This window comes from Silurus aristotelis, assembly GCF_946808225.1.
Source record: "Silurus aristotelis genome assembly, chromosome: 11".
NCBI lineage: Eukaryota > Metazoa > Chordata > Actinopteri > Siluriformes > Siluridae > Silurus > Silurus aristotelis.
In genome coordinates this window covers 27596975-27622766 of record NC_139584.1, presented here as the reverse complement: position 1 = coordinate 27622766, position 25792 = coordinate 27596975, and the positions used below count along the sequence as shown (strand labels likewise).

The window sequence follows — 25792 nt, the reverse complement described above, 5'->3', positions numbered from 1 at the left end:
GGCCTGTCTCTTATCTGGCCTGATGTGTTCAGTGCCAATCATGAAGCTGAAACGTCATATCCTCGTTTAATAATTAACTTGGAGGAGGACACCGAAAGCGAGGTATCAGTGAAACAAACACACAAAAAAAAACATCTGCTTTAAAAAAAAGAAAGAAAGAAAAGCAGATTACATAACACTCCTCTACTTCTCTGTCCCGAAATAAAAATGTTTGGTTGTTTATTTTTTTAGTGATGATGAAAGACACTGGACCTGAAACTCAGAGCAGAAAAAGAGAATGCGTTCGGGTCTATGTAAACACACATTTCCTTGTTCTTTCAATGTTATTTATGTTTTACTATCCAATAAAAATGTTATAAGCAAATAAAAGATCAAATTGGGCTGTATAACAGTTATGGGTTTTGTTTTCTTTGTCATTAGACAATAAATTAAGATTCAATATAAAATTAACTCAATTAATAATTAAGGCTGAGGGAAAACATTTATATATTATTTGACATCATAAATGTAATTTATTTCAACTCGAGATAATACCTAGGATCAGTTCAAAATAAAAAAGAACGATACTAATGCTAATAATAAATAATAATAATTTGTAGAGACTTTTAACAATGGACATTGTCTTTAAGCAGCTTTACAGAGATAAAGTTGTTATAAAGTTATAAAACTTGATAACAAGTTGTTTATAAAGTTCTAGAACTTTATAAACTAGATACTAGATAGTATCGTCCTTTTTTTATTTAGAAACTTATAGGTACTAAACTTGTACACCATTTTATATAGATCAAAGGGTGTATAAGTTTAGTGCCTATAGCTTTCTTTCTTATAATTATAAGTTTGTGCTTGAGGAATGAGCCAGTGGTGAAAGTGGCATGGTAAAACTTCTTGAGAGGACATGAGGAAGAAACCTTGAGAGGAACCAGACTCAAAAGGAAACCCAGCCTCATCAGGGTACCACGGAGTTTTATTACAGTTCAACACGGTTGAGGTGTGCTGTTCAAAAATAGGCACATAAATACAAAACTGTTCATGCAAACTGTGGTCCTGAGCCATTGAAGTAGACTGTTGATATACATTTCGCAGTAACAGTAACATGTATTTGTAAAGAAGAAAAAGAAGAATGATACTTCTACCATATTATCTCTCTAAAAACAGGAGCAGAAGAACAGAAATACAAGATCCCAACCCAATTTCTTTTCTTTTTAATCCAATGATTATTTACCTTTACAACTTTACAAGTTGTTTCTGTAAACTGTGCCTGTGACAGTGACAGTTTCTCAACCTCAGCTCCATCATCATTCATAACTCTCACATTTGGTTCGCTTCATTTGTTTGAAATTATAAAAACACACTAGTAAACCACTACCAGAAATTAGAGAGATGAAGGATTAGATAAATGAACACTTAAAATTATTCTTAACTCCATGTGCCAAAGTGGTGCATGCCTCATATACCACAGCAATTTTCCCGTCTTGAAATTATCAACCTAAAATCGCCATCCAGTTTTATGTTGTAATGCGTTGCAGCCGCAGTATTGTCAGAGCTGTTTTTATATAGAAAGTTAAACGAATGAATTGTACTCATCAAACCGTCGTATTAATAAACTCTATAAACATTTGTAATGTTGATGGAAAATGTTTTTTAGATTTATGTTTTTCATTCAAAGTCATCTTGAATGGATGAATAATTCAGTGTTTTATTCTAAAAGAAATAGAATAAAAATCAAAGTGAACCTTCAGAAACTTTTTTAAAGATAAGACCAAAACTGATAAAAAAAAATTATATAAACTCTATAGATCAAATGCAAATAGAAAAATGTGTGATCTATAGATCACACACGAAAAATTCAAAAGCATGAAAGTCTAAATCTGCTTTCAGATTGTATTTATGGAGAATCTTTGAGCTTCATCTGGGATTAGAAATCAAGTAAAGATATACATAAATCCAGAACGCACGTATTAAACATTCTTGTCTGTACTTTCTGAGCTACACAGATGAATATTCTTTTGAAACAAACATGTTTTCTTCACTGCACGCTATTGAGGAATTGGACAGTAGGTCTAGTTCATGCTCCTCACCACACCCAATTGAAACCAAAGACCATATCCTTGAACATTTGCACCGGCCCATCAGATAAGCATGGCATTAATCGGAAAATAATCATGATAAAATAAATATTTTTGAATTTATAATTAAAAAAATTACAACAACCACTGTGATTTGTACATGATATTAAAAAGCACCACATCATGAAACGGAATGAAGCTGTTACAGGTTCTTGATGTTGGAACACCAACAAGTGCTGCTTAGAAGAAATTATCAAAGACCTTATCATTCAAGGACACTTGCTGGCATAGGGAACCTTAGACTCTCACCATTTGCAAAAAGGGTGTGCTGCCACCATGCAGAAAGGTCAACTGGATTGAGCCTGGTTGAGGAAATACTGATTATTGTGGACCTGGAGGTGGAAAAGTAACAAATAACATTTACTGAGTGGTTTATTTTTTGTGTGTGTACTTCTACTTTCTAAAGTAGTTTTAATAATAATTTTAGTAAGTATGTTTTCCTTGAAGTATTGTACTTCATTTTAAAACATATCCATTTCTGATGTTAAAAAAAAAGAAAAATGATAAAAATAATAGTGGGAAGAGGGTGGAATCCCACTCTGGAAATGAATAGATTGATTGATTGATGTGCGGAAAACAAATGCCCTAAACTGACAAGCAAGAAAGATTCATTCGTGATCATAAATTACATTATAACAGGACTTTTTTTTTTTTTTATGCGAAAGTCCATAACTCACATTAGAATCAAGTTATAGACTAGTGTTCCTTCCAAATTGTATTTCATTAAATTTTTTTGTTATTGCACTTTTACTTTGTAAAGGTGTTCCTTCAATTAAGAACAACTCAAGATTTATATCCCCTTGTCCTTTTGGAACTACACTAGAATCCCTCACCCCACCTGGTGCTGTGAATTCTTTCATTTTTGTAAAATTTTACTTTAAGTAAAAGTTATTTTAAGTAAAATTTACATGAATAAAATCGACTTTTTTACTTTCTCTTAAATTTTAGACCTGTAGCTTTACTGAACTTTTACTTAAGTAAAGTTTTATCGAAGTAACAGTAACTTAAGTAAAATATATTATTACTCTTTCCACCTTTGCCTTTATTATTAAGATCCTACAGCAACACTATGAGTAAATGAAATTTTCTCTGCAAAATTAAATGTATCATGTGTGTATGTTTCTTACATCTCCCATGCATTTTGTCCAATTCGTTTTCTAGTTTTCCAACATACAGTTTTTTGTAGTTCGTTGTTTTTCCAGCATCCTTTTGAACCAACAAGTTTATTTTGCACAAGGTGACATCAATTGTAGTTGAGTGTAAATACCAGCACCACATATACTTAACCCACTGTACACACTACACATTGCACTTTGTGTCCATTTGTAGATATATTTAATGTTATCACAAACCTTATAGCAGCTATAAACACTCATTTCCTCAACAGCCTCTCGTTTTATCTTTAACTCCCTCAAAGTGAATACACCAAAACAAAATGCCGTGTCATGTCAACCTCAAGCCCTTTATTCAGATGTCGACATGTGATGCAGTATCATCATCCACCTGACTAATGCGTTCTACTCAGAAATTCTACTCTGGGAATAGGCAGGGCAAATGCAAAATATACACCTGAGAACACAAATAAAGTTTTGACAACAAAGCATGAAAAAATGTGACTATCCCTCTAACATCATTTTCATATAAGCTGTTATAAGAATAATCTTAAAAAAAAAAAAAAAGAACCAGGTTGAAATTTTTGTACGTGTTCACCGTTTCACCCTTTAAGCAACACATGACGCATTATTACCAGCAATACATTATACCAATAATGGCTTAAAATGTACATGTGCACTAATGTACTATGAGTCTGAAGTAGAAATCAACAACAAAAGTGCACTACACTTTACTACAGTCTCCTATCAGGATTGTTTTTAAGGCGTTCCAGACGTTTGTATCAACATTATTTTTGTAGTGGTTCAGCATACCAGACTGAGTTCCAGTCATAAACGCACGTATTGCAGAGTCTGTATCAGTATTTATGTTTGATTAGAGAAGATGGAGAATTGGTCAATATTACAGCGGGGACAAAAGGCTGATAAATCTCTATTCGACCGCCGAGGTCGTGGCCATGGGTTAATAGTCCAAGGCTATTTTTCATTGCATCGCCATCGGGAAAAAATATAGGATGAAGATTGTCGTAATAACTGACATTCTTTCGGTGTTCAGAGAAAAGGAATGTGCATAGCAATCGCTGATAAGGAAAATAGGCATGAAAAACTACTTTAAGAGCTATGCGGATTCAGTGACATAAGAAAAATAACACTATAATACTATAAAACTATAATATCTTTTAGTATTTGTTATGTGATTTTTAGGTCTTTAATTTCATGATATAATGACTATAATTCCCTAAAAAAGCCTATAAATAATGATGATGTGGTGTGGGTCATGATGATGGTGTTTATTATTATATAAATTAACTATTATGTGTATTATTATTATTATGTGTATTGTTATTATTATTATTATTATTATTATTATTATTATTATTATTATTATTATTATTATTATTATTGTTGTTGTCATCATTCGTTTGTTTGTATGTTTGCTTGTGTATTTGAATGTAGGCATGTAGAAAGAAGACATAAAAATTTACGATAAAAAACAATCAATAAATAATCTAATTTTGACATTTTTGTAAAATACACAATTGTTTAAAGGATAATGACGTTGTAGCTAAAATCCCAGCACCTTTGCCGCTAACAATTTATATGCCGCTAACAATTTAATTCAAAATCCATGCGCTTCCACCGGAAAATTGTCCTTCCCAAGATGGCGGCCGCATTGACCTTAATTGAACAGTCTAATAGGACAGATGACCTACCCAACATGGCGACGGCCATGACGCATGTAGCCGTTGAACCAATTACAAATGTTGTTGTGGTAACGGCTCTCTCTATATTATACTGGTGGTTTGGTATGGTATTATATATATTTATATATATTTACATATATTTATATGTTTAAATATAAATCATATGTAAATAGATTTTCCCGACGATTTTCGAGGTTAGGGTGAGTATATTTCCGTTTATTTTAATCTGAATGCAGAATGAATTTATTCCAAATGAAGAATATTTGTAGGCAAACAAACTAGCCAAAAAAAATTAAAATAATTAAAAATCGGAAGAAGAGGTCCAACCGTTTTTTTTTTTTTTATTTATGAACTGGACCATAAACATAACAGTCATAATTTAATTAATTAATTAATTAATTAATTAATTGCTGGTTTGTTTGTTTGTTTGATTGATTGATTGGTTGATTGTAATAACATCATCATTGTCACTACAATAATCTGTAGGCGCTTTTATTATGATTTTGCTAACAATTTTGATTTATTCTCTCTCACACACACACACACACACACACACACACACACACATACCCATTTTGTGCTAAATTACACCTTATTTTGACTCTACACTCTACACTGAATGTTTGCCTTCAGAAATGCAATGAATCCAGCAAAGGCCTTTCAATAGTTTTACTGCATAATCAGCCACCTGTAAATGATTGGCGTTTTCTGTCCTTGGATCCAACATGGATCTTCATTATCAAGATGAATAGCAGCAGATTGTCTGATTACGGTTCGGAGGTCTCGTTTACACCGGCAGATGCAGATGTGTGTTAAGATTATTAAAATGCACGCAGCCACTGGACAATAAAAATTGGACGTGCATTCTATGGAGTAACACGTTCGACGTGTTAAATTATAAAGTAAAGATCCTCCAATGATAAAGCTGTGATAATAATACATTTATAGTTTGTGATATATATATATATATATATATATATATATATATATATATATATATATATATATATATATATATATATATATATATATATATGTATATATATGTATATGCTTGGGATAATAAATTTTTAGATTCATTAGCATTATTTACGTCTTGTCTCCTTGTCTTGTTCAAATCACATGTATTTTTAGCTCAAATCTTTCTGTACCGTTTCACACACACACACACACACACACACACACACACACACACACACACACACACACACACACACACCATGTACCCAGTTTAAACAAACATCCCTCTTGCTCTCCCTCCTGTCCAGAAACTCAAACAAACATCCCACACAGAAACACTCGCCCTCTCTAATTCTACAGTTCAAGACTTTCAAGAAAATAAGGGAAAGGAATTGGCCATGTGAACGTTACGCATCATCAGACACTGATATAATAATAACATAAAGTATCCTGCATAATCTGCATCGTACAAAACAGGAATGGATTCAAATAAGAAGCCTTTTATCACTTGCATCACTTTGGTAGTAGTGTGTAGCTTGTATTTTTTTTAAATGGCCGACACACCCGGTGGCACATGACAGATGGAAACTCTGAAATAGATTTCCTTCCCTCTAGGAGAAAATATTAATCCACATAATGTCCATAAACACAAAAAAATATGTTTAAAAGGGGTATAGCATGTCACTATACTGTAACCGTAACCCTTTAGTGTCAAATTTCACGTCATTTCTATTGTGCTGTATAACCGTAAAATAGTAATTCCGTAAATATACAGCAGTTTTCTGCTCTCTGTTTGTGTCAACCCTGATACAACTTAATCGAAGCATTGCATTCTGGGATTATTTCAAATTCTAGAACGTCTAGGCCTGTCATAAGCATTTTACGGTACATCACATTGGCAGGGGTGATGGGGTCAGATGTTTGCAGTCAAACAGAAAATAAAATCATATCACTTCTTCAGTTAGAAGAAAATTTTAATTATGTTGTTTGAACTATGAAATAACATTTGTTTTGTGATTGCATGAAAACAATAAAGAATCCGTAGTGCTAGCATTAGCCGCTAACTAGGAAGTTATTTATTTAATCCATTCAATTTGTGCCAGTTTAATTGATCAAAGAAAAAACTATTATTGGATTAATTTGATTTGTTTTATTTAATTTTTTTATAAATTATTTTATTAAATAATATTTTATATATTATTTTACCGAGCAGGCATTTTTATTTTAAATTGTTTTAAAAATGAAAACTGCTCAAATGTTGGTGATCACAAATTTTAGTAATAAAAAACTGTGTTAATAAAAAACGACAAGCAAACTGTTCAAGCTCATTAAGCCTCATCACCTCATGCAGGTAGAGGTTTGACCATGCTTAGTCACCGCTAGGTGTGAATGAGTGTGTACATATATATATATATATATAATATTTTGCAATGACCTGGCATCCCATCTAGGGTGTATTCTTGCCTCCAAATCAACCATAAGCAGGATCAAACTATTACTAATAAAGATGAATCATTTAATAGTTGGAATCTAACAAGCGGGCAGCAGACACACTGAGTGACTAAGTGCTCTACACCCATTCTAAAGCACTACAAATAACCATGTTTATGTCCTTCCTTTATGATTTTAGGTGCGGCACTGATATAAGCAGCTCTAGGTGTGATCTGTGTTATATTTGCTTGTCTGCCTTTTAATTTCCTGCCTACCACTTTAACATAACAGTACAGTTCTGAGCCGTGTTCTTGCACACAGCTTGTAATAAAAAATTTAATCACTTATTCAGTTGAGTTCGAGAGCAATGTGATATCTTGGTTCTTACATCATGCTAGGTGAATTACTGAAGCAAGTAATATGGAAAAAAAAAATTAGGACAACAGACTTTTCCAGCGATATGAGACCCATATGAGAACTTGGAACCCCAAACCTGTTCCAGCATGACAGTACCCCTGTGCGCAATAAAGAACTGGTTTACATGGGTTGGAGTGGAAGATCTCCTGCTATAGAGCTCTGACTTTTAGGATGAAAAGCCCACTGCACCCCAGGCCTCCTCAGCTCACCTACATCAGTACCTGACTTTACTAACACCTTTGTGGATGAATGAGCTACAAATCTCCACTGACACACTCCAAAATCTATTTGGACATCTTCTTAGATGAGTGGAGGTTATTTCTTAAAGGATATTGGGAATAAATGGAATGGGATGTTAAAAAAAAGTGTCCACAAACTTTTGTCCATATGGTGTATTTTTCTCTTTGTAGAAATACTTTCAGAACAAAAGCCTTCCTACCATATGCGTTCGCAACTCAGCAGCAACACATGATCTTTGACCACATTTGACGTGGCTATAGGATTAATTGCACTTGCTTAGCATGCAGATTTCATGTCCATGTCAAGCCGAGATGATCAGATTGCAGTGCACTAGTCTGCTCTAGACACCACACACAGAAACAGCTGGAGAGAATGTTCAATTTTGTTCCTTTTCTTAGTTCCCCACTGGGTTTTAATGGTTTGTATTGGTTGTGATTCTATAGAAGTTGATATTTTAGCAGTACAGCACTTGGGGGTGTGAAGTGAAAGGAAAATGATCAATGACAGGCCTGTGTAATGTAGACTGGAACAATGTGATGTTGCTTTTAACACTGCATGTATTTTTTCTTCCACTACAGCACCAATATCTTTACCAATATCTACAATTTCTATTTTTATTATAAACATATATTTTTTATCCATTTATAGTCACCTTTGATTGCATGGAAACACAATACTAAATGTAAACAATTTATGAATATAATGTAAAAATATTTATTTTGTGTATTCTTTTAAAATATTTTAGACAAATGAATAAGACGCTGAACAAACATATTCTGCATCTGTAACTAAATGTACCAGATTCCGAAAAAAACAAATGAGACAAATACAAATACAAATACAAATGAGATGTTCGCTCTGCTTTAAAAACCTATTTTATGAAAAATGTCTCTATAAATATACCTTTAGAAAATCTTATAGGACATATTTTAATGGGAACTATAGAAAATTCAACTACACAGCATGATTATTAACCTGTATAGGAAAAGTATATTTTTTTAAATAAAAGTTTTGGGCCTCAAAAAGTCTTAAAATTAAAACATGTAACACCACCTCTAAATCCTCTGGCAGCAATTAAGAATGGGTTTTTGTTTGCTGGTTTCCATGGTGCTATAACTGTAAATTATACCAACATGTAAAAGCTTAATGTCACGATTCTCTCTCGGATTGTACCACAGATGTAAAACAGATTTTATTTTTCAGCTATGGGGAAGTTGTGTTTTTGATGTCGTGATATAGGTATTAAATTTCATTCTTAAAATGGTTTTAAAAAGTCTTAAATATGACAGAAACCCTGAATTACACCAATTATTATAGCAAACAGAAACCATTAGGCCGATTATTTGTAACTTGTGATGAAGAAATTATTTAAAACACTTAAAACCTAAAACATAAATATAAAACGAGAGAGAGAGAGAGAGAGAGAGAGAGAGAGAGAGAGAGAGAGAGAAAGGAAATTTCCTTTACTCATTGTTCTGTGTGACCTGAGATCATGTCATTGTGTGTAGGGTCTATAGTGAGCACATCTTCAATGGTTAACCACTGAGTGGGCTCTCAGCACACTAATGTCACTCTGTGTTTGAGGGGGATTGTGATTGAGTGACTGAGGGGGAAGCTGCAAAAAATCCCCTCTTTTGATTCAACCTGAGCTCATTAACACCCACCAGTCAATCGAGTAAAGTTGAATAGACCAAGAGTTATTAAAATAATATCTAAATAAAGCATTAAATAATAAACATTATTTAATTATTTAAGGAAACACTATATAAATAAAAGTTAGTACATACCGAATCGGATGGGTTAGGGTTAGGGTTAGGGTTAGGGATCTCATTCAACATTGAATCCGCGTTTGGTCTTATAATAACCTTCACTCTTCTGGGGAGATGTGGGAAGATGTTCCACTAGATGTTGGAGAGTGATGTGGAGATTTGTGCTCATTCATCTGCAAGGGTTAGTAAAGTCATGTACTAATGTAAGTGGGGGGTGAGGGAGGCCTGGGGTGAGGGAGGCCTGGGGTTCAGTCAGCGTTCCAATTCACTTGTGTTATATAGAGATGAGGTCAGAGCTCTATATCAGGCCACCCAAGATCTTCCACTCCAAACCATGTACAGTAAAGCATGGGTGTCCAATTTTTTTTAACAAAGGGTGCTTGTGGTTAAAAGTTTTCCCCACTTAAAACCAATCTAGGGACAAACCATTAGATTTAAACAGGTGAAATTTGGTTTTGGATTTGCTTGGTTGGAATGTGCCCACATTGACACCCCTGATGTAAAGTATATCTTCATACAGCTGGCTTTCTGCACAGCGGCATTGTCATGCTGGAAAAACCTTTTGAAAGTGTCACATTACTTTTAGAGGCACAACAATTGTGTTTTAGTTAGTGGTATAAATTATAATTACATTTTAGTGAATTTGGCCTTTTTTATACAAAGTCTTTTACTGGAAACATACCAAAATACCATGAATATATGGAAATGTTTTATATTCCAGAATGATTAGTCTTGTTTCAAGATTTCATCATCAGTTTCAATATAATGGCTATTAAGTTGTAGAAATACATTTTGTGATTGCAAAACGTACTCATTAAAGCAAATGTTAATGATTAATGTCTAATATTAGCATTACCGCATAATAAAACCAGGTTTTATTTAACAGCAACAACACACGTCATCATCATCGTCATCACTGGTGGTGTTTGGTGACATCATAAAAAGGTTCCAAATGGCTGCTGTACAGTTTTCTGTCTGTTGGCTCACCCTGTGTGTGTGCGTGATCCCCGGCGTGAGGTCATGTCTGCAGTGTGACCTCGCCATCAGCCACATGCATGAGGACTTCATTTCTACTGAGCACAAACTCACCATACAGGAGCAGATGGATCTGTTGAAGATCATCAATCATGCCTATGTCACCTACCAGGAAACCAGCACACAGTTCTCCAGCGGGCTTATCGGTGTGTATGATTGATTTCTTATGCAGATACACACATAGTATTTGGACAAACGTTTGTGAACACCTAACTTTAAGATTGATCTGTGCTTTTTGAACATCCCATTCAACATATAGTACCATTAATAATCTCCATTCTCCTGGGAAGATGTTCCAATAGATTTTGGAGTGTGCCTGTGGAGATTTGTGCTCATTCAGCCACAAGGTTGTTTGTAAAGTCAGGTACTGATGAAGGTGAGGTGAGGAGGCCTGGGGTGCAGTCAGCCTTCACACTCATCCCAAAGGTGTTTAATAGGTCTGAGCTCAAAGCTTTATCGCAGGCCACTTAAGATCTTCCACCATCCTCATGGAGCTGGCTTTGTGCACAGGGGCATTGTTATGTAACAGGTTTGAATCTCCTAGTTCAAGCGAAGGGAAAATTCTGGGGAAAAAAAACACAAAAATCACACAAGGTTGTAAAAGTCAAGTGTCTCAATACTTTTGTTTTTGTTATTTTAGCCAGCACACTTTGAAGAGCCGTATGACAATAACAAAAAATTCAGCACAATTAGAAACAAATAACCAAGAAAACTGGCAGTAAAATCAGCCTAGCTTTTTTGTTAGCAAGATAGATTTTGTTAGCTCAGCTCACTTGTTTCTTTGTGCTGTTCTGAATTATGTGCTCTTCGTTGTGAATTATTATGACTTTAATCTGCTAGAAACTCCAATTAAAGGTATAAAACAAAATGGGAGCCTTTTGTAGTGCCATTTGTTTTGGTTTGTGGCTCATGTTAAGTGTAATAATAGTGTCATTTTCATCTTCCTTTCTGAGTAATTTAATGACATCTGAGGCAAATAGATTTCCAGATTTAGTTTTTGTCTCATTTCCTGTCTGTATGCCTTTACATTGCTTGGATCATTTTCATATTTTGGCTTTACTAATGATGAGACTCAGATTGTTCTGTTACTATCATAACCTTCATTACCTCAGATTGTTCTGTTACTATCATAACCTTCATTACCTCAGATTGTTCTGTTACTATTATAACCTCAATTACCTCAGCTTGTTCTATTAGTACAATAACCTTCATTACCTCAGATTGTTTTGTTACTATCATAACATTCATTACCTCAGCTTGTTTTGTTACTATCATAACCTTCATTACCTCAGATTGTTTTGGGGAAAGTGATAGCTTAGTGGTAGAAAGTGGTAGCTCAGTGGTAGCTTGGTGGTTAAGATGTTGGACGTCTGATCAAAAGGTCATAGGGCTAATTTGCTCTGGATAAGGTCATCTAATATTTGTAAATTTCAAATGTTTTGTTATCATAATAACCTTCATTACCCCAGTTTGTTCTTTTACTATCATAACCGTTATTACATCAGCATGTTCCATTAGTACAATAAATGTTATTAACTCAGATTGTTCTATTACTATCATAACCATCATAACCATAGATTGTTCTAATACTATCATCACCTTTATTACCTCAGATGGTTCTATTACTATCACTTACCTTCTTTACCTTAGATTGTTATATTACTATCACCTTCATTACCTCAGATTGTTATATTACCAACATAACTTTTAGTACCTCAAATTGTTATAGTACTATCACCACCTTCATTACCTTCAGATTGTTATATTACTATCATCACCTTTATTACCTTCAGATTGTTATATTACTATCACCACCTTCATTACCTTCAGATTGTTCTAATACTATCACCACCTTCATTACCTCAAATTGTTATATTACTATCATCACCTCCATTACCTCAGATTGTTCTATTACTATCATCACCTTCATTACCTTCAGATTGTTATATTACTATATTCACCTCCATTACCTCAGAATGTTATATTTCTACCATCACCTTTATTACCTTCAGATTGTTATATTACTATAATTACCTTCATTACCTCTTTTTTTCTTTTAGCAGTACAGTACCTAAACTTACTTCGTTACAGTAGCTTTGCTCACTCACTGTCTTATTATACTTAACCACAAGCTCGCTCTTAATCGCTCAAAGATATTATGTAATTTATTTAGTGATAGATCACATCACAGGCTAAAAAATAAACAATTTCTTCTGTGCTGCAGATTTTACTACACTGTACCGAGCACAAACTGAGTATCAGAGCGAGTTCCGGAGGCACTGGAAGGAGCCCAGCACCGGTGAGGGCCTTGTCTACTGTGTGTGAGTGTGTGTATGTGTGTGTTCACAGATGTGCATGTAATGTAAACATACACTATGGGCAAAATTTCAAAACAGAATATAGAGAGGACAAAAAAAACAGGGATTGAGGATTGATGTAGCAGCGGGGAATTGTTGTTCTGAACTCTCGATGAATTTGGAAGATCGAGAAGAATTTATTTGCACTTTATTGTTACTTTGTGTAATGTTTTAAAAAGAGGGTTGAATGCATACATATTAATTGGGAAGATGTCTCCTTTACAAAGCACTTTTTTCTTTCCAGATTTCACCACGAGAAAGAAAACAATAGAGAGAGAAATTTGCTTTAATTATTGAGTGAATATGAAAATAAAAGAAGAAGCGTGACTAAAAAATTTGTGTGAATTTTTACTAGTATGCAATTTAGGACTAGTGAGTGTTGCTACTGTATGGTTACAAAATACGTCTCACATGAGACATGAGGGTATTTTTTTCATATCTTTACTAGGGTTTTTTTTTTCCTGGGGGAATAAAAGGCAAGTGTGAAAGTACCCAAAAAGCTCTTTACATTCAATTCTATTCTATTTACAGGTCGAGTACTTCTCAGCACAAACTAAAATCTTTATTATATTATATAATATCTGTATATATACATATATATGATTATATAATATAATATATCTATATTATTAAACATAAAGTTTAGAGAATTTAGTCAGCTAGATTGCACTATATAGGTGACTAAATTCTCTAAACTTTATGTCCTCACCCTTTAAAGGAGTCACTTTTCTGTTAATAATTCATTTTTACTCCTAAATTAGATCAGTTCCTGAGTTTGTGAGCTTCCTCGTTTCAACTTGTGCCGTTTGTTTGCCAGGGTCTGTCCAGTGGGATATGATAAAAATCCTGGAAAAAGGGAAGAGGATCCTGAACAAGCATCTAGAAGTGTTTGTCGCTGAAGGTTCGAGGGGAAAAGGAGAACTTATATAATAATATCTTAAGGGAGTATATGAAAGTTATTCCAATGGTTCTCCTTTTTTGCTTTTCAGGACTGTGTCCAAATGAATGTGGTACGTTCTCAATAACCTCAATCTCTTATATCTATTTAACAGATGTCCTTAATATCTAAAAGAAAGTGTGCGTGTGTGTGTGTGTGTGTGTGTGTGTGTGTGTGTGTGTGTGTGTGTGTGTGTGTGGCAGGCTTACTATTTCAGAGTGTAATGAACTGCTCTTCCTGTCAGTATGGGCTGCACATATGTCAATCTGATACACCCCCGAAAGATTGCGGAGGTGGCACACATTTCCATACACACACACACACACACACACACACACACACACGCACACGCACACAAACACACCCCTACGCACATACAAACCTACACACCCACACACACACTTATACACAAACCCAGACACATATGCATACATGGTTACATACATATATAGAATTATTGTTGTGTATCTCTCTCTCTCTCTTTCCCTTTCTTTCTCCCGTGTTTTTGTTTCTCTCCCTCAGTGCATCAGTTGGTAGCGAGTGAGGGCAAGCAGGCAGTCTTGGATTGTTTTCTTCCGTGGCACAGATTGGTAGTAGGGCATGCTGAGTATCATTACTCCTGGAAACAGGGAGCCACAAATGTACATGTACACACACACATGGCACACACACACACACACACACACACACACACACACACACACACACACACACACACACACACACACACACACACACACAATGCTCATATCCAAATAGTCAAATTTAATTTAATTCAGTATAGAGAATAAAACATCTTAATCATTTATTATTATTATTATTATTATTATTATTATTATTATTGTTATTATTATTATTATTATTATTATTATTATTATACATTTTATTGTACCGAAGAAATGAAATTGCTATAAAAATAACAGAAATGACCACATGCTCAGTGTCTTGTGTCCATGTTTAACCTGCAGCACGTCACTAATCCCACTCTACTCTTGTTAGTTCACAGCCGAAGATGAGTTTGAGGTTCTGGTGGTGACACAGGACTCCAGAATCGTCCTGAACCAGCTGAGAGTGAGCGAGCAGGGAGTGTATCGCTGCTTCCTGCTGGATCAACACGGCACTACAATCTCACAAACACACTTCCTCCTCACCGGTGAGATGTGCTCCTGGTCTTATTTAGAGACATTCGAATTTGATTCCGGAAATATTGTTTCAACAAGAGTCCATCTTTCTACTAATAGACTAGGTTTTCTCTCTTACAGGTTATAACTTACACATGAGTTGCCTGATTACTCTTTACTTACCATTGTAATTAATTATTTATTTATGGCTTCTTTGTTATTATTTTAACAATGATTTATTATTTATAGTAATTATTTATGGCAATTATTTTGTTTTCAGAATTTACTCAACATATTTATTTTTCCAATTTCTTGCTTATTCCGTTTTCCACAGTTTGAAAGAAAAATGTGCCGTAAATAATGTATTTAATAAATAATTGTAAATAATTTTTTTCTATCATTCTTTTTATTATTATTTGTAGTAGTAGTAGTAGTTGTGGTGTATTTATTTTTTTATTTAATATAATTATCCTTTTATTCAGCCATTCATTAATTTATTCATTTATTTATTAATAGTAGTGATATTAGAAGTGAAAGTATTTATTATAATTTGAAAAAGTATTAAAATATTTATAATAATATAAATATTTATTCTACAAAGTAGCAATAGTAGTACTGGATTTATTGTTAATTTAATAGTATTTAATAAAATAAGTAGGAGCAGAAAGTAGAAGCAGTAGTAGTAGTTGTATTGGATTTATTGTTGTTGTTGTTGCTGTTATTTATAATAATAATAATAATAATACTATTATTATTATTTCTACTAGTAGTACTATTAATTTTATTATAAAAAGTAGTAGTATATGAAGTAGTCAGATTTTATGTGTTTATTATTATTATTATTATTATTATTATTATTATTAGTTATTATTGAGCTTTTATTATGTAAAAATTAAACTATATTATTTATATAGATTTGGTGCTATACAAAAATTTGTCTTGATTTTAGTGATGGGGTTTTTTTGTATAATAAGAAATAACTGAGTAAAATGTAGAGGATTTGTGGATTTGTTTGTAAAAATCTTTTCCCTAGTTTCTCTTTTTATTTCGTTCTTTCTCTTTCTCAGTCACCCCCATGCCCACCTTATCTCCCAGGCAGATCCCAACACTCCCATTTCTCCCTCATGTCAAAGTGAGCCATGTCCGGCTCCATACAAACACTCTGATCATCATTCTCTCTCTCCTGACTTCCCTGAGCATCGCAGGCAGCCTGGCCATCATCCTGTATGTCGGGTGAGTCTGAGAGGAGGATAAAAAAAAATGCGAAGACTTTCCTTTAGTTCTAAAGCACTCAGATGGTCAGATAAACATCTCCATTCAAAATACCTTGTAATATTATACTGTCTGTGTTAAAAACCATCACCTTATAGATTATATGGATCATTGTTGCAGTAATTCCTGCTACAGAATAGGTGCATTAATATGAACCTGAGATTTGAATTATGAAGCTGCTTTCATAAGTCTACTAGGAAATTTCCTCAGTATCAGCAGTCTCAAGACATGGAGGGAAAAATGCATGGATGGATAGAAGGTAAAACTAGAAAAAGCATCCCATTGTGGTTCCTGCACACAATGAGTAAGCTGTGAGTCACCACTGATGCAGCAGCCACACACTGCGATAACCCTGTCACAGCTCTAATACACACTTCTATTCCGGGGGAATTTTCTCACAGCTCGGATGACTCGGATACAACGATCGCATTTTGTCACACGAGTCTGACCACCGACATTCTAACAGACAGTTTGACAGCTGTTTCGCTATGACTGTGATTTAGGTTTTTTTTGTGTTGTTGGCAGGATGACGGTGAGACGACAGAAGAAAGGCGAAGCTGAAAAAAGTAGACAAGATAGACTAAATAGACACTCATCTCCATGATCGAAGAAAAAACCAGACACAAGCTCTAAAGCTTCTTCAACCATCACAGGTTCATTCTTTAGCAAGGTTTCTTTCCTGAAACATTTAAAAACCCTGAATTATTTGAATCTCAATGTAAGTAATAATAGAATAACACATATATTGATGTTTTTTGAATGTAATTTATAGATACATTTAATATTGTTGGCGTTCCAAATAGCAGTTAAAGCATTACCTTGGACTGTAACAAAACATTAAATGATAAATTTTTCTCCTTACAAAAAAAACAACAACATTTTGATTCAAGAAAGCATCAACAATTTGGTATAAATATTATATAACGGCGCTTATACACTATATGGAGAAGACTGTTGTGTGCTTTTTCAACATCCAGTTCCACATTTGCTGTTACTTTATAATAACCACCATTCTTCTGGAAAGATGTTCCACTAGATTTTGGAGTGTGTTTGTGAAGATTTGTGCTCATTTATCTGCAAGGGTGTTGTGAGGAGGCCTGGGGTGCAGTCAGCAATCAGTTTCATCCCAATGGCTTTCAGTAGGGTTGAGGTCAGAGCTCTATAGCAGGAGATCTTCCACTCCAACCCATGTAAAGCACATCATAAAGATGGAACAAGTTCAAGTCTCCTAGTTCAAATGAAGCAAAAATGTAATGCTTCTGTATCATACAGTTGTGTGCCTTCAGCTTTGTGGTAAGTTTCATTATGGTGAAGAGCCACATTCGACAAGAAAAGTCAGGTGTCCCAATACTTTTGTCCTTATGGCGTATGGCTTGCCATTGAACTTTACTTGAAAACTCTCCTTGCTGATTTTTTTTTATTTAAAAAAATTGGTGAAAATTGTTTAATAATGCCATTCAGATGTAGACAATTTTTGGGTGATGTATTTCCTACATACATGAGCTTTATAGCAAGGGTAAAAGACGTTTCTCATATCCTACATTTTTTTGTGGTATTTACATTGACTTCCATTGGTTAGAATAAGTGAATGAATAAATATTTTTGGATGCCTCAGTGGCAGGGACTGGATAGTAAATCTGGGTTTTTTTCTAGAATTAATATTTTCGGGCACCTGGTTAATCCCAGGGATTGTCCGCTTTTTAAATCTGTTGTACTTCAATCTGTAAATCTCTTGTTTTTCCCTTGAACTTCCTCCTTTTTTTTTTTGCAAATCAGTATAGTTAAATGCCAGGTTGTGGCTATGGCACTTCCTGTTTATCATGGCCTATTTACAGGGCCAGATTTAGATCTGATTCATTCTGATTGTCCAGTTGTTGCTGAGTTAAAGTCACAGTTTGGGGACATCCTGTCTGCAGATTATTTCCTGAGTGATCTGAAATCACTGAAGAAGAACTGTTGCTCTCCTTCCTATACTCATTTTACTGTAATGGGTCCTGCACTGTCAGGGCTTCAGAACCAATCAGCCGTTGTACCTTGTGATATGTATGTGTCTAATGCATTTACTGAGTTCTCTGCACTGATTAAACCACACCCTTTGCCCAATCTTATCCCTGACCCAGATCATTTGGACTCATGAAATGACATTGGAATGAATCCATCTTAGATTCACGAAATTGCTGTATGGCATCACCGACCCCAACTGATGAATCAGCTTCAGCTACATGTGAGCTCCCGCCCACCAGAGCCTCATTTATGACAGATGAATAAGATACACCCTTACACACTAAGTGCAACATAAAGTCAATCAAGCTGCCATCTAATGGTTCTTTGCCGAATCGTAAGCGCAAGGCTGGAGGCAGGACAGGATGTCTAATAAATGCAGGTTCACTTGAACTATCTGTTCCAGCTTGGCAATGCCTTTGTGTACAAAGCCAGTTTCATAAAGATATACTAAATATCCCCAAGGTTGCGAGCAGTGGCTGAAGGGGAGAGCAGAGAGTTATGAAAAGTTATTCGGAGATCTTGACCTGGAGATAAATCATAACTGGGGTGACCAGCAGTTCTGTTCTGAGTTTTAGTTAATGAGCACTAATCCATGAAGATGAGTCCGCCAAGCATGCCAAGATCCAAGCGCAAGCTGTGGTATCTGAGGAATGAAAAGAAAAGATGAGTTAAGTGTCATCAGCATAGCAGTGGTAAGAAAACCCATGTAAGGATATGACTTTACCAATAGAGTGGGTATAGAGGGAGAAAAGGAGGGGATCAAGTACTGAGCCTTGTGGGATACCATTGGAGAGACTGCATAGGGCAGCTGTGGACCCCCTTCATGTTACCTGGTATGAGCGACCTCCCAGGTAGGAAGCAAACCGTTCCCATCCTGCTCCATGAATACTGTGGCTCCTGAGGGTAGACAAGAGAGTCTTGTGGTTGAACGTGTCAAATGCTGCTAAAAGGTCAAGGAAGATGAGTACAGAAGACTGCTTGGCACATTGAGAAGCATGTAATTCCTCAGAGACAGCCTAAAGGTTTCTTCAAGATGGAAATAACCCTCGCTTGCTTGAAGGTAGTTGGCACCTGACCAGATGTTAAAGACCCATCGATGAGCATGATCTGAAGCATAGTTGAAGGAATTAGATTCAGAGGGCAGGTAGTGGGATTGCAAGATTGAATGACTTGCAGTATCTCATCTTCTGCTATGGTTGAGAAGCTTCACAACGAAGAAGTAGGGAATTCTGTATGAGGAAGTGAAGGTCTGGCAGATTTCCTTAATCTTTTTATCATAGAAGGAAGCAAAGTCTTCAGCAGTCAGGGAAGATGAAGTAGGTGGAGCAGGGAGGTTGAGTAGTAAAAAGAAGATGTTGTGGACATTACGAGGATCTTGTGCAGAGGCCTCGAGCTTTTTCGTCTAGAAGGCAGTCAGCAGTACATTACATCCGAAGAAAATTTGGTCAGGAGTGCACGGTAAGATGCGAAGTCTTTTCGTCAATTTCAGACTTCTGACAGCCAGGGGGTGGGACAAGAAGTCTTCTTGGGTTTAGTGGTCGGGGGCAGAAGAGGTCCATGGTTGAGGAGAGAGAGGAGAGGAAAGAGTCAGTGCCAATGTCCAAGGGTAGAGAAGAAAATTAGTCAGGGTCAGGAAGAGATGAAAGAGTACAGGAAGCTACAGAGGAGGAAGAGTTGGAGTAGAGGTTAGGACAGATAAGAGAGAGATGTTGTAAATAGTTTTTAGGTAGGGTAGGAAGAGTGATTGTAAAGGAAACCAGGTGATAATGAGCAAGGGTAGCAGTCATGTCTGTAGCTGGGGTAGGGTGAGTGAAAACCAGGTCCAGGACATTTCCTCCCTTGTGTGTGGGAGGGCAGCTGTTAAATGTCAAGGAGAAGGTATTTAGAAAAGTCAGGAGGCAAGACTTCTAAAGTTTGTCAGATGGGAGGTTGAAGTCACCAAGAACTGTCAGAGGGTTGCTGTTAGAAGGGCAAGTACTGAGGAATTGGGTCCATCCAGTCATCTATTCTAGTCTCCAAGGGGACCAGGAGGGCGGTAGATGACAATGATAAAGAGATTGCTTGGAGAGGTAACTGAAACTGCATGGAATTCAAAAGAAAACATGGTTAGATGAGACAAAGGAAGAGGTGTAAAACACCAGCTCCGTGACAACAGTAAACCCGGACCCCCACCTTTACATGTTTCTTTTGGCGAGTTAGAGAAAGCATAGGCAAAAAACAGAGCAGCTGGTGTAGCTGTGTTCAGTGGGGATATCCAGGTCTCAGTGATTGCCAGAACGTCATAGTGGAAAGCTAAGGCTGTGATAAAGGCAGCTTTCTTTACAGCAGACTGACAGTTCCAGAGCCCACCTACCACTGCTGTTTAAGATTGAGACAAAGGAGGAGATAGATGAGGTTACTTGCAATGTGTATGAGAATGTCTGTAAGAGGTAACTATAGAGATGGGTTTAAGACACATGACCGATCTGGCAATTTGAGATCAATGTATGAATTTTAAGACCACAAAAGAACAATATATGTACTAATAAATAAAGAAGCGTTACTGGCCTTAGGAGGGTAACCTTCAACGGCTACAGACATTGCAAGTTCAAAATAAATGAATGCCCACAATTCACACCACAAGTGAAACTGAAACTACCCTTGATTAATCACCAGAGAGAACTAATAAGCACACTAATTTAAGTAAATATACAAAAGTCATAATCCTACCTTATCAGAATAGAATAGATTCAAGATTGTGCTAAACACACTCAGATACACACACACACACACACACACACACACACACACACACACACACTAATACATTTTCATCTAAGATACAGATCTAATTCTGATACAGATGATACAGATCGGTACAGTCTGTACTGTACCTAAACACACTCAGATACACACACACACACACACACACACACACACACACACACACTAATACATTTTCATCTAAGATACAGATCTAATTCTGATACAGATGATACAGATCGATACAGATCGCAATCTGTATCATCACACACTCATTTTAATGTTAATGACTAAAAATATAACCAAACACACACTATATATTTCTCACTACATGTCTATATGCATCTTCATAGTCATAGTGGGTTTATTCAGACTCATTTGTTGAGTGTGGGTGAATTCCAATACATTAAACTTTATTTGAACACACAGGCTCATTGAAAGATTGAGAGAGCTTTTAGTGTAACAATTAACCAAAACATTTTTTTTTTGTTTGTTAGATTTATCAGAAAATCATGTCAACCTTTCCATGATCTCTAAAGGGCTAGATATGTAGATATGAAAGAGGCATTTTTATTAAAAAATATGGGTAATGATGATCTTTTGAATGACTCTGAAAGTTCTTGAAGATGTTTATGGTGTTTTGAAAGTTCTGGAACATGTGTGAGGTGTTCCAAATGTTCTGGAAGATATGTGAGGTTAATTCTGGAAGATGTTAAAAGTGTTCTGAAAGTTCTGAAATACTGTATGTTTAACTACCTTCATAGCCATGTCTTTTTTTATTATTTTAGAAATCACAGACAGGATTAACTCCAGTTTAATAAATCTCTCTAATCCAAATTTCTATACTGTTCAAATAAACAAAGCATTGTTTTATTTAAACAAACACTAAATGAAATCAACATAAATCAGACTTGCAAACTGAACAGAATTGTGTGTAAGAAAAATATATAATGTCTGTTCCAAAAATCAAACTAACTGAGCTCAAGGTTCATCCAAATCAACTTCAGACCTTGGAAAAAAAAGTTAAGCCGAAAGATTTGAGACACCGGATTTTCCAACCATATATAGTTCTTTGGACAATTGTTAGATGGCTGGAGGAATACAATTAAATAGGATGTCTATTAGATGTGGTAAGTTTATTTGAAAAGGGACCATGTACAATTTTAGCAAAAATGTTTCCACTGCACTGTACAAAATTTAGCCAATGGCTAGTTTTCATCTGCGGTCCCTTGGCAGGTAATAATAAAAAAATAATAATAATAATAAAATAGGCAGAATGACGAAAAGGAACAACACAGTGATACACACTAGTAGATGATGATCTAGTAGAGCTCACAGAGACTGTAGAGCAAGAAATTCAGGAAATATAGAAGGAGCCAATCCATTTATAATTTAATATACTATACACAAATTTGAGAAAGGTCTAAAATGATCAAAGCTCAAAAAAATTTATTTCTAAATATTTGTAAAACCCTACAGTGGTGATATTGGTTAAGCTTTTTGTCAAGAGTTTTTAAACTGTTTATAAAGAGATTTTAGATGTTTAATAACAGTTTCTCCTGCTTGACCCCAACATATCAGACAGTATGACAGATGAGAAAAAAATGTAGCCTGTATAAAAGCCTTAGCTACATCAGTGGGTAGACACTGTCTAATTTGTCTGAAATTTAACAAGTTATATTTTAAAGTCCTCACCACTTCGAGTACAATTAAATAATTTTTTTTGCGTTTTTAACAAGGAACATGTGGTGATAAGCAATAAATAAGATGTTCTTTATAAGTGTAAGTTTGTCCCTGATTAACACATCGTTGGCGACTGTGGCAAGGAAAAACTCCCCGAGATGGCATAAGGAAGAAACCTTGAGAGGAACCAGACTCAAGAGGGAACCGATACTCATCTTGGTGGCACCGAATATCCATTTATTACAGATAAACAGTGGTCACTGGAACCTCAGGAGCATGTATAACTCGACCGAGTGAGAGAGTTAGAAGAGGGGTGACAGGGAGAGAAGGATATGGATTATTAAGTATCCTTATTGTTGTATAAGAGTTAAGGACACTGTGCAGTTGGGGACTCCGGCAAGACTCGCTATGGCAGCAGAACTAAAAGGGAGAACCAGAAGGTAACACAGACATGAGGGATCTCTGGGATAAGAGACACCACCATCAACAAACCTGATGTGAAGGGAACGACAGCATACAAATATCCCAGTTCACCGAACAGTCTATATCCATGATCCCTCCAGATCTGCTCCTTTACCTGAGAAAAAAGCTACTGATAAAAGACTTAACTAAATAAAAAATTTTTCACCCTTGAGCACTGAGACTGTGTCTGAGTCACAAACACTGATTGGAAAGCTGTTACATAACTTTATAAAGCCTTATAAGAAAAAAATCTGCCCCTGTTATAGTCTTCATTATTTGAGGTACCAACAAATAGCCTGCACCTTTTGATCTAAGTAGGCGTAGAGGATCATATTGGTACATTGGTTCACTCAGATACTGTGGTACGACACCATTGAATGCTTTATACGTCAGTAGTAATATTTTATAATCAATGTGAGATTTAATTGGATCAGTGTAGACTGATTAAAACTTGGGTAATGTGGTCTTATTTTCTAGATCTAGTAACGACTCTTGCTGCTATATTCTGGACTAACTGAAGCTTGTTTATGCACTTATTTAAGCACCCAAACAGTAAAGCATTACAGTAGTCTAATCTAGATGTAACAAAATCATTTTCTGCACCCTGTAACAACACCATATTTCTAATTTTAACAATATTTCTAAATTGAAAGAAGGTAATCCTGGTAATATTATTCACATGAGTCTCAAAGGAAAGACTAGGATCAATAATAACACCAAGGTCTTTGACTGCTGTACACAGAGACAGAAACACTATCCAGAGATGCTACAAAATCGGAACGTTTACTTCTGGCTGCATGTGGTCCTAGTAAAAGTACTTCCGTCTTATCTGAGTTGAGCAGAAGGAAGTTTTCAAGCATCCACTGTCTAATGTCCTTTAACACACTCCTTAACATTTTTATTTTCTCTCTCATCTGGCTTTGCTGAAATATACAACTGTGTATCATCAGCATAGCAATAGAAGCAAGGTCAGGTTTCTTAATTAGGGGGCTGATAACTGCCAGTTAGAAGGAGTTAGGTACATAACCAGTGCTGATGGAAGAATGCATTATTTTTAGAACAGGTTCAATTACTTCTGGAATGATCTGTTAGAAGAAACTTGTAATTTCTTAACATGTTTTTTAAAACTAAGATTTGGATCCAGCAACCAAGATAATTAAACTCAGTAACAGTCTCTATCTTTTTGCCATTTATAAAGATATCTGCATTATCCTTTCCATAGCAACATTTGGCTTATCTTCTGCTAACTCTGCTTTTCTTACATCTGCATAAATAACAGTGTCGTCAGCATACATTTGCACTTGTACCCCTTAGCACTGTTGCGGGAGGTCATTAATGTACAAACTAAATAATAAAGGGCCTGTTATTTATCCTTGCGGTACACCCAATGTACAGTTTAAGTTATTCAAATGAACCCCACTTAAATTTTTACACATTGCTGTCAATTTAATAAATATAATAAGATCCATGCTAAAGCCCCAGATGAAAAATAAAACTTAGATGAAAAAACAACTTTGAAACGAACTGAGCACAAATCTCCACAAGCACACCCCCAAATCTAGTTGAACATCTTCTCAGAAGAGTGGGAAGTGCATGTTGTTCATGTGTCCTCTGCAGGTTTCTTTTCCTGCTCTAAATTAGTGCATGTGGTAACCTGGGGTTCCATTCAGAGGTGTATTCCTTTCCTACTTTCAGTATTCCCAGATTAGTCTCTGGATCCACAGCAACCCAAGCTAAGATAAAGCATGTACTAAAAATAAGTGTCTGAGTCCATATATGTGCAAGTGAGTCAGGAAGGAATGATCAACTGATTTTTATCATGAAAACACACTCACATACACACACACACTCTCATGACTAATACATTTTCATCTAAGATAAAGGTCTACACTGGGTACACTGTATCAATATTTGTCATCACACACTCATTTCAACTATTAATTGAAATACACCCAAACTCACACTGTATCGTCATGGTGGATTTATTCAAACTAAATTGTAGTTTGAGTCAAGTAGTAGGAGTAGTAGTAGGAGTCAAGATGGCACCGTTGAGATCGGCTGCTGTCACGACTGCTCCGGCTACGATGGACCCCAGTGGAGAGAGTGGACAGTTTCCGGTACCTTGATGTTCACATCACACAGGATCTTTCTTGGTCCTGTCACACCAACACCCTGGTGAAGAAGGCCCGGCAGCGTCTGTACCATCTGAGACGCTTAAGGGACTTTAAACTTCCCTCTCAGGTGCTTAAGACTTTCTACACCTGCACCATTGAGAGCGTTCTGACGGGTAGCATCACTTCCTGGTTCGGGAACAGCACCATACAGGACAGGCGAGCCCTCCAGAGGGTGGTGCGTTCAGCTGAACGTACCATCCACACTGAGCTCCCTAACCTGCAGGACATTTACAGCGGACCAGAGCCA

At 35.8% G+C, this 25792-nt stretch overlaps 1 protein-coding gene and 1 long non-coding RNA gene across 5 annotated transcripts in view; one reads left to right on the top strand and one right to left on the bottom strand.

Moving 5' to 3' along the window:
- Nucleotides 1-5007: 5007 nt before the first annotated feature.
- On the top strand, nt 5008-18587 carry izumo1 (izumo sperm-oocyte fusion 1). Of its 3 annotated transcripts, XM_083554155.1 has the most exons (11): nt 5008-5141; nt 10645-10939; nt 13018-13092; nt 13968-14051; nt 14140-14160; nt 14291-14380; nt 14610-14728; nt 15087-15240; nt 16276-16441; nt 16697-16784; nt 17006-18587. In XM_083554155.1, the coding sequence occupies exons 2-10, from the start codon at nt 10711-10713 to the stop codon at nt 16734-16736; spliced, it is 978 nt and encodes a 325-aa protein (XP_083410281.1). In that variant the 5' UTR covers nt 5008-5141; nt 10645-10710; the 3' UTR covers nt 16737-16784; nt 17006-18587. The 3 variants fall into 3 exon arrangements, with proteins under 3 accessions (XP_083410281.1, XP_083410280.1, XP_083410282.1); XM_083554154.1 differs by lacking the exon at nt 16697-16784; XM_083554156.1 differs by lacking the exons at nt 14291-14380; nt 16697-16784.
- LOC310733168 overlaps nt 17115-25792 on the bottom strand; it is a 15993-nt gene continuing 7315 nt past the window's right edge. The window contains exons 1-3 of one of the 2 annotated variants that reach the window (XR_014535641.1): nt 19315-20602; nt 19036-19127; nt 17115-18931 (exon numbers count right to left, since the gene is read on the bottom strand). This is a non-coding gene — a long non-coding RNA (uncharacterized lncRNA). Of the gene's footprint in view, nt 18932-19035; nt 19128-19314; nt 20603-25792 lie in introns of those variants that run through there. The other variant, XR_014535640.1, reaches the window with a different exon arrangement.

What these genes read in the sequence shown, in the direction of transcription:
- izumo1 (XM_083554154.1), top strand. Translation starts at nt 10,711, where the DNA reads ATGGCTGCTGTACAGTTTTCTGTCTGTTGGCTCACCCTGTGTGTGTGC. An exon ending in AACACACTTCCTCCTCACCG is followed by an intron (nt 15,241 to 16,275) that starts GTGAGATGTGCT and finishes TCTCTTTCTCAG; the next exon opens with TCACCCCCATGCCCACCTTA. An exon ending in GCCATCATCCTGTATGTCGG is followed by an intron (nt 16,442 to 17,005) that starts GTGAGTCTGAGA and finishes TGTTGTTGGCAG; the next exon opens with GATGACGGTGAGACGACAGA.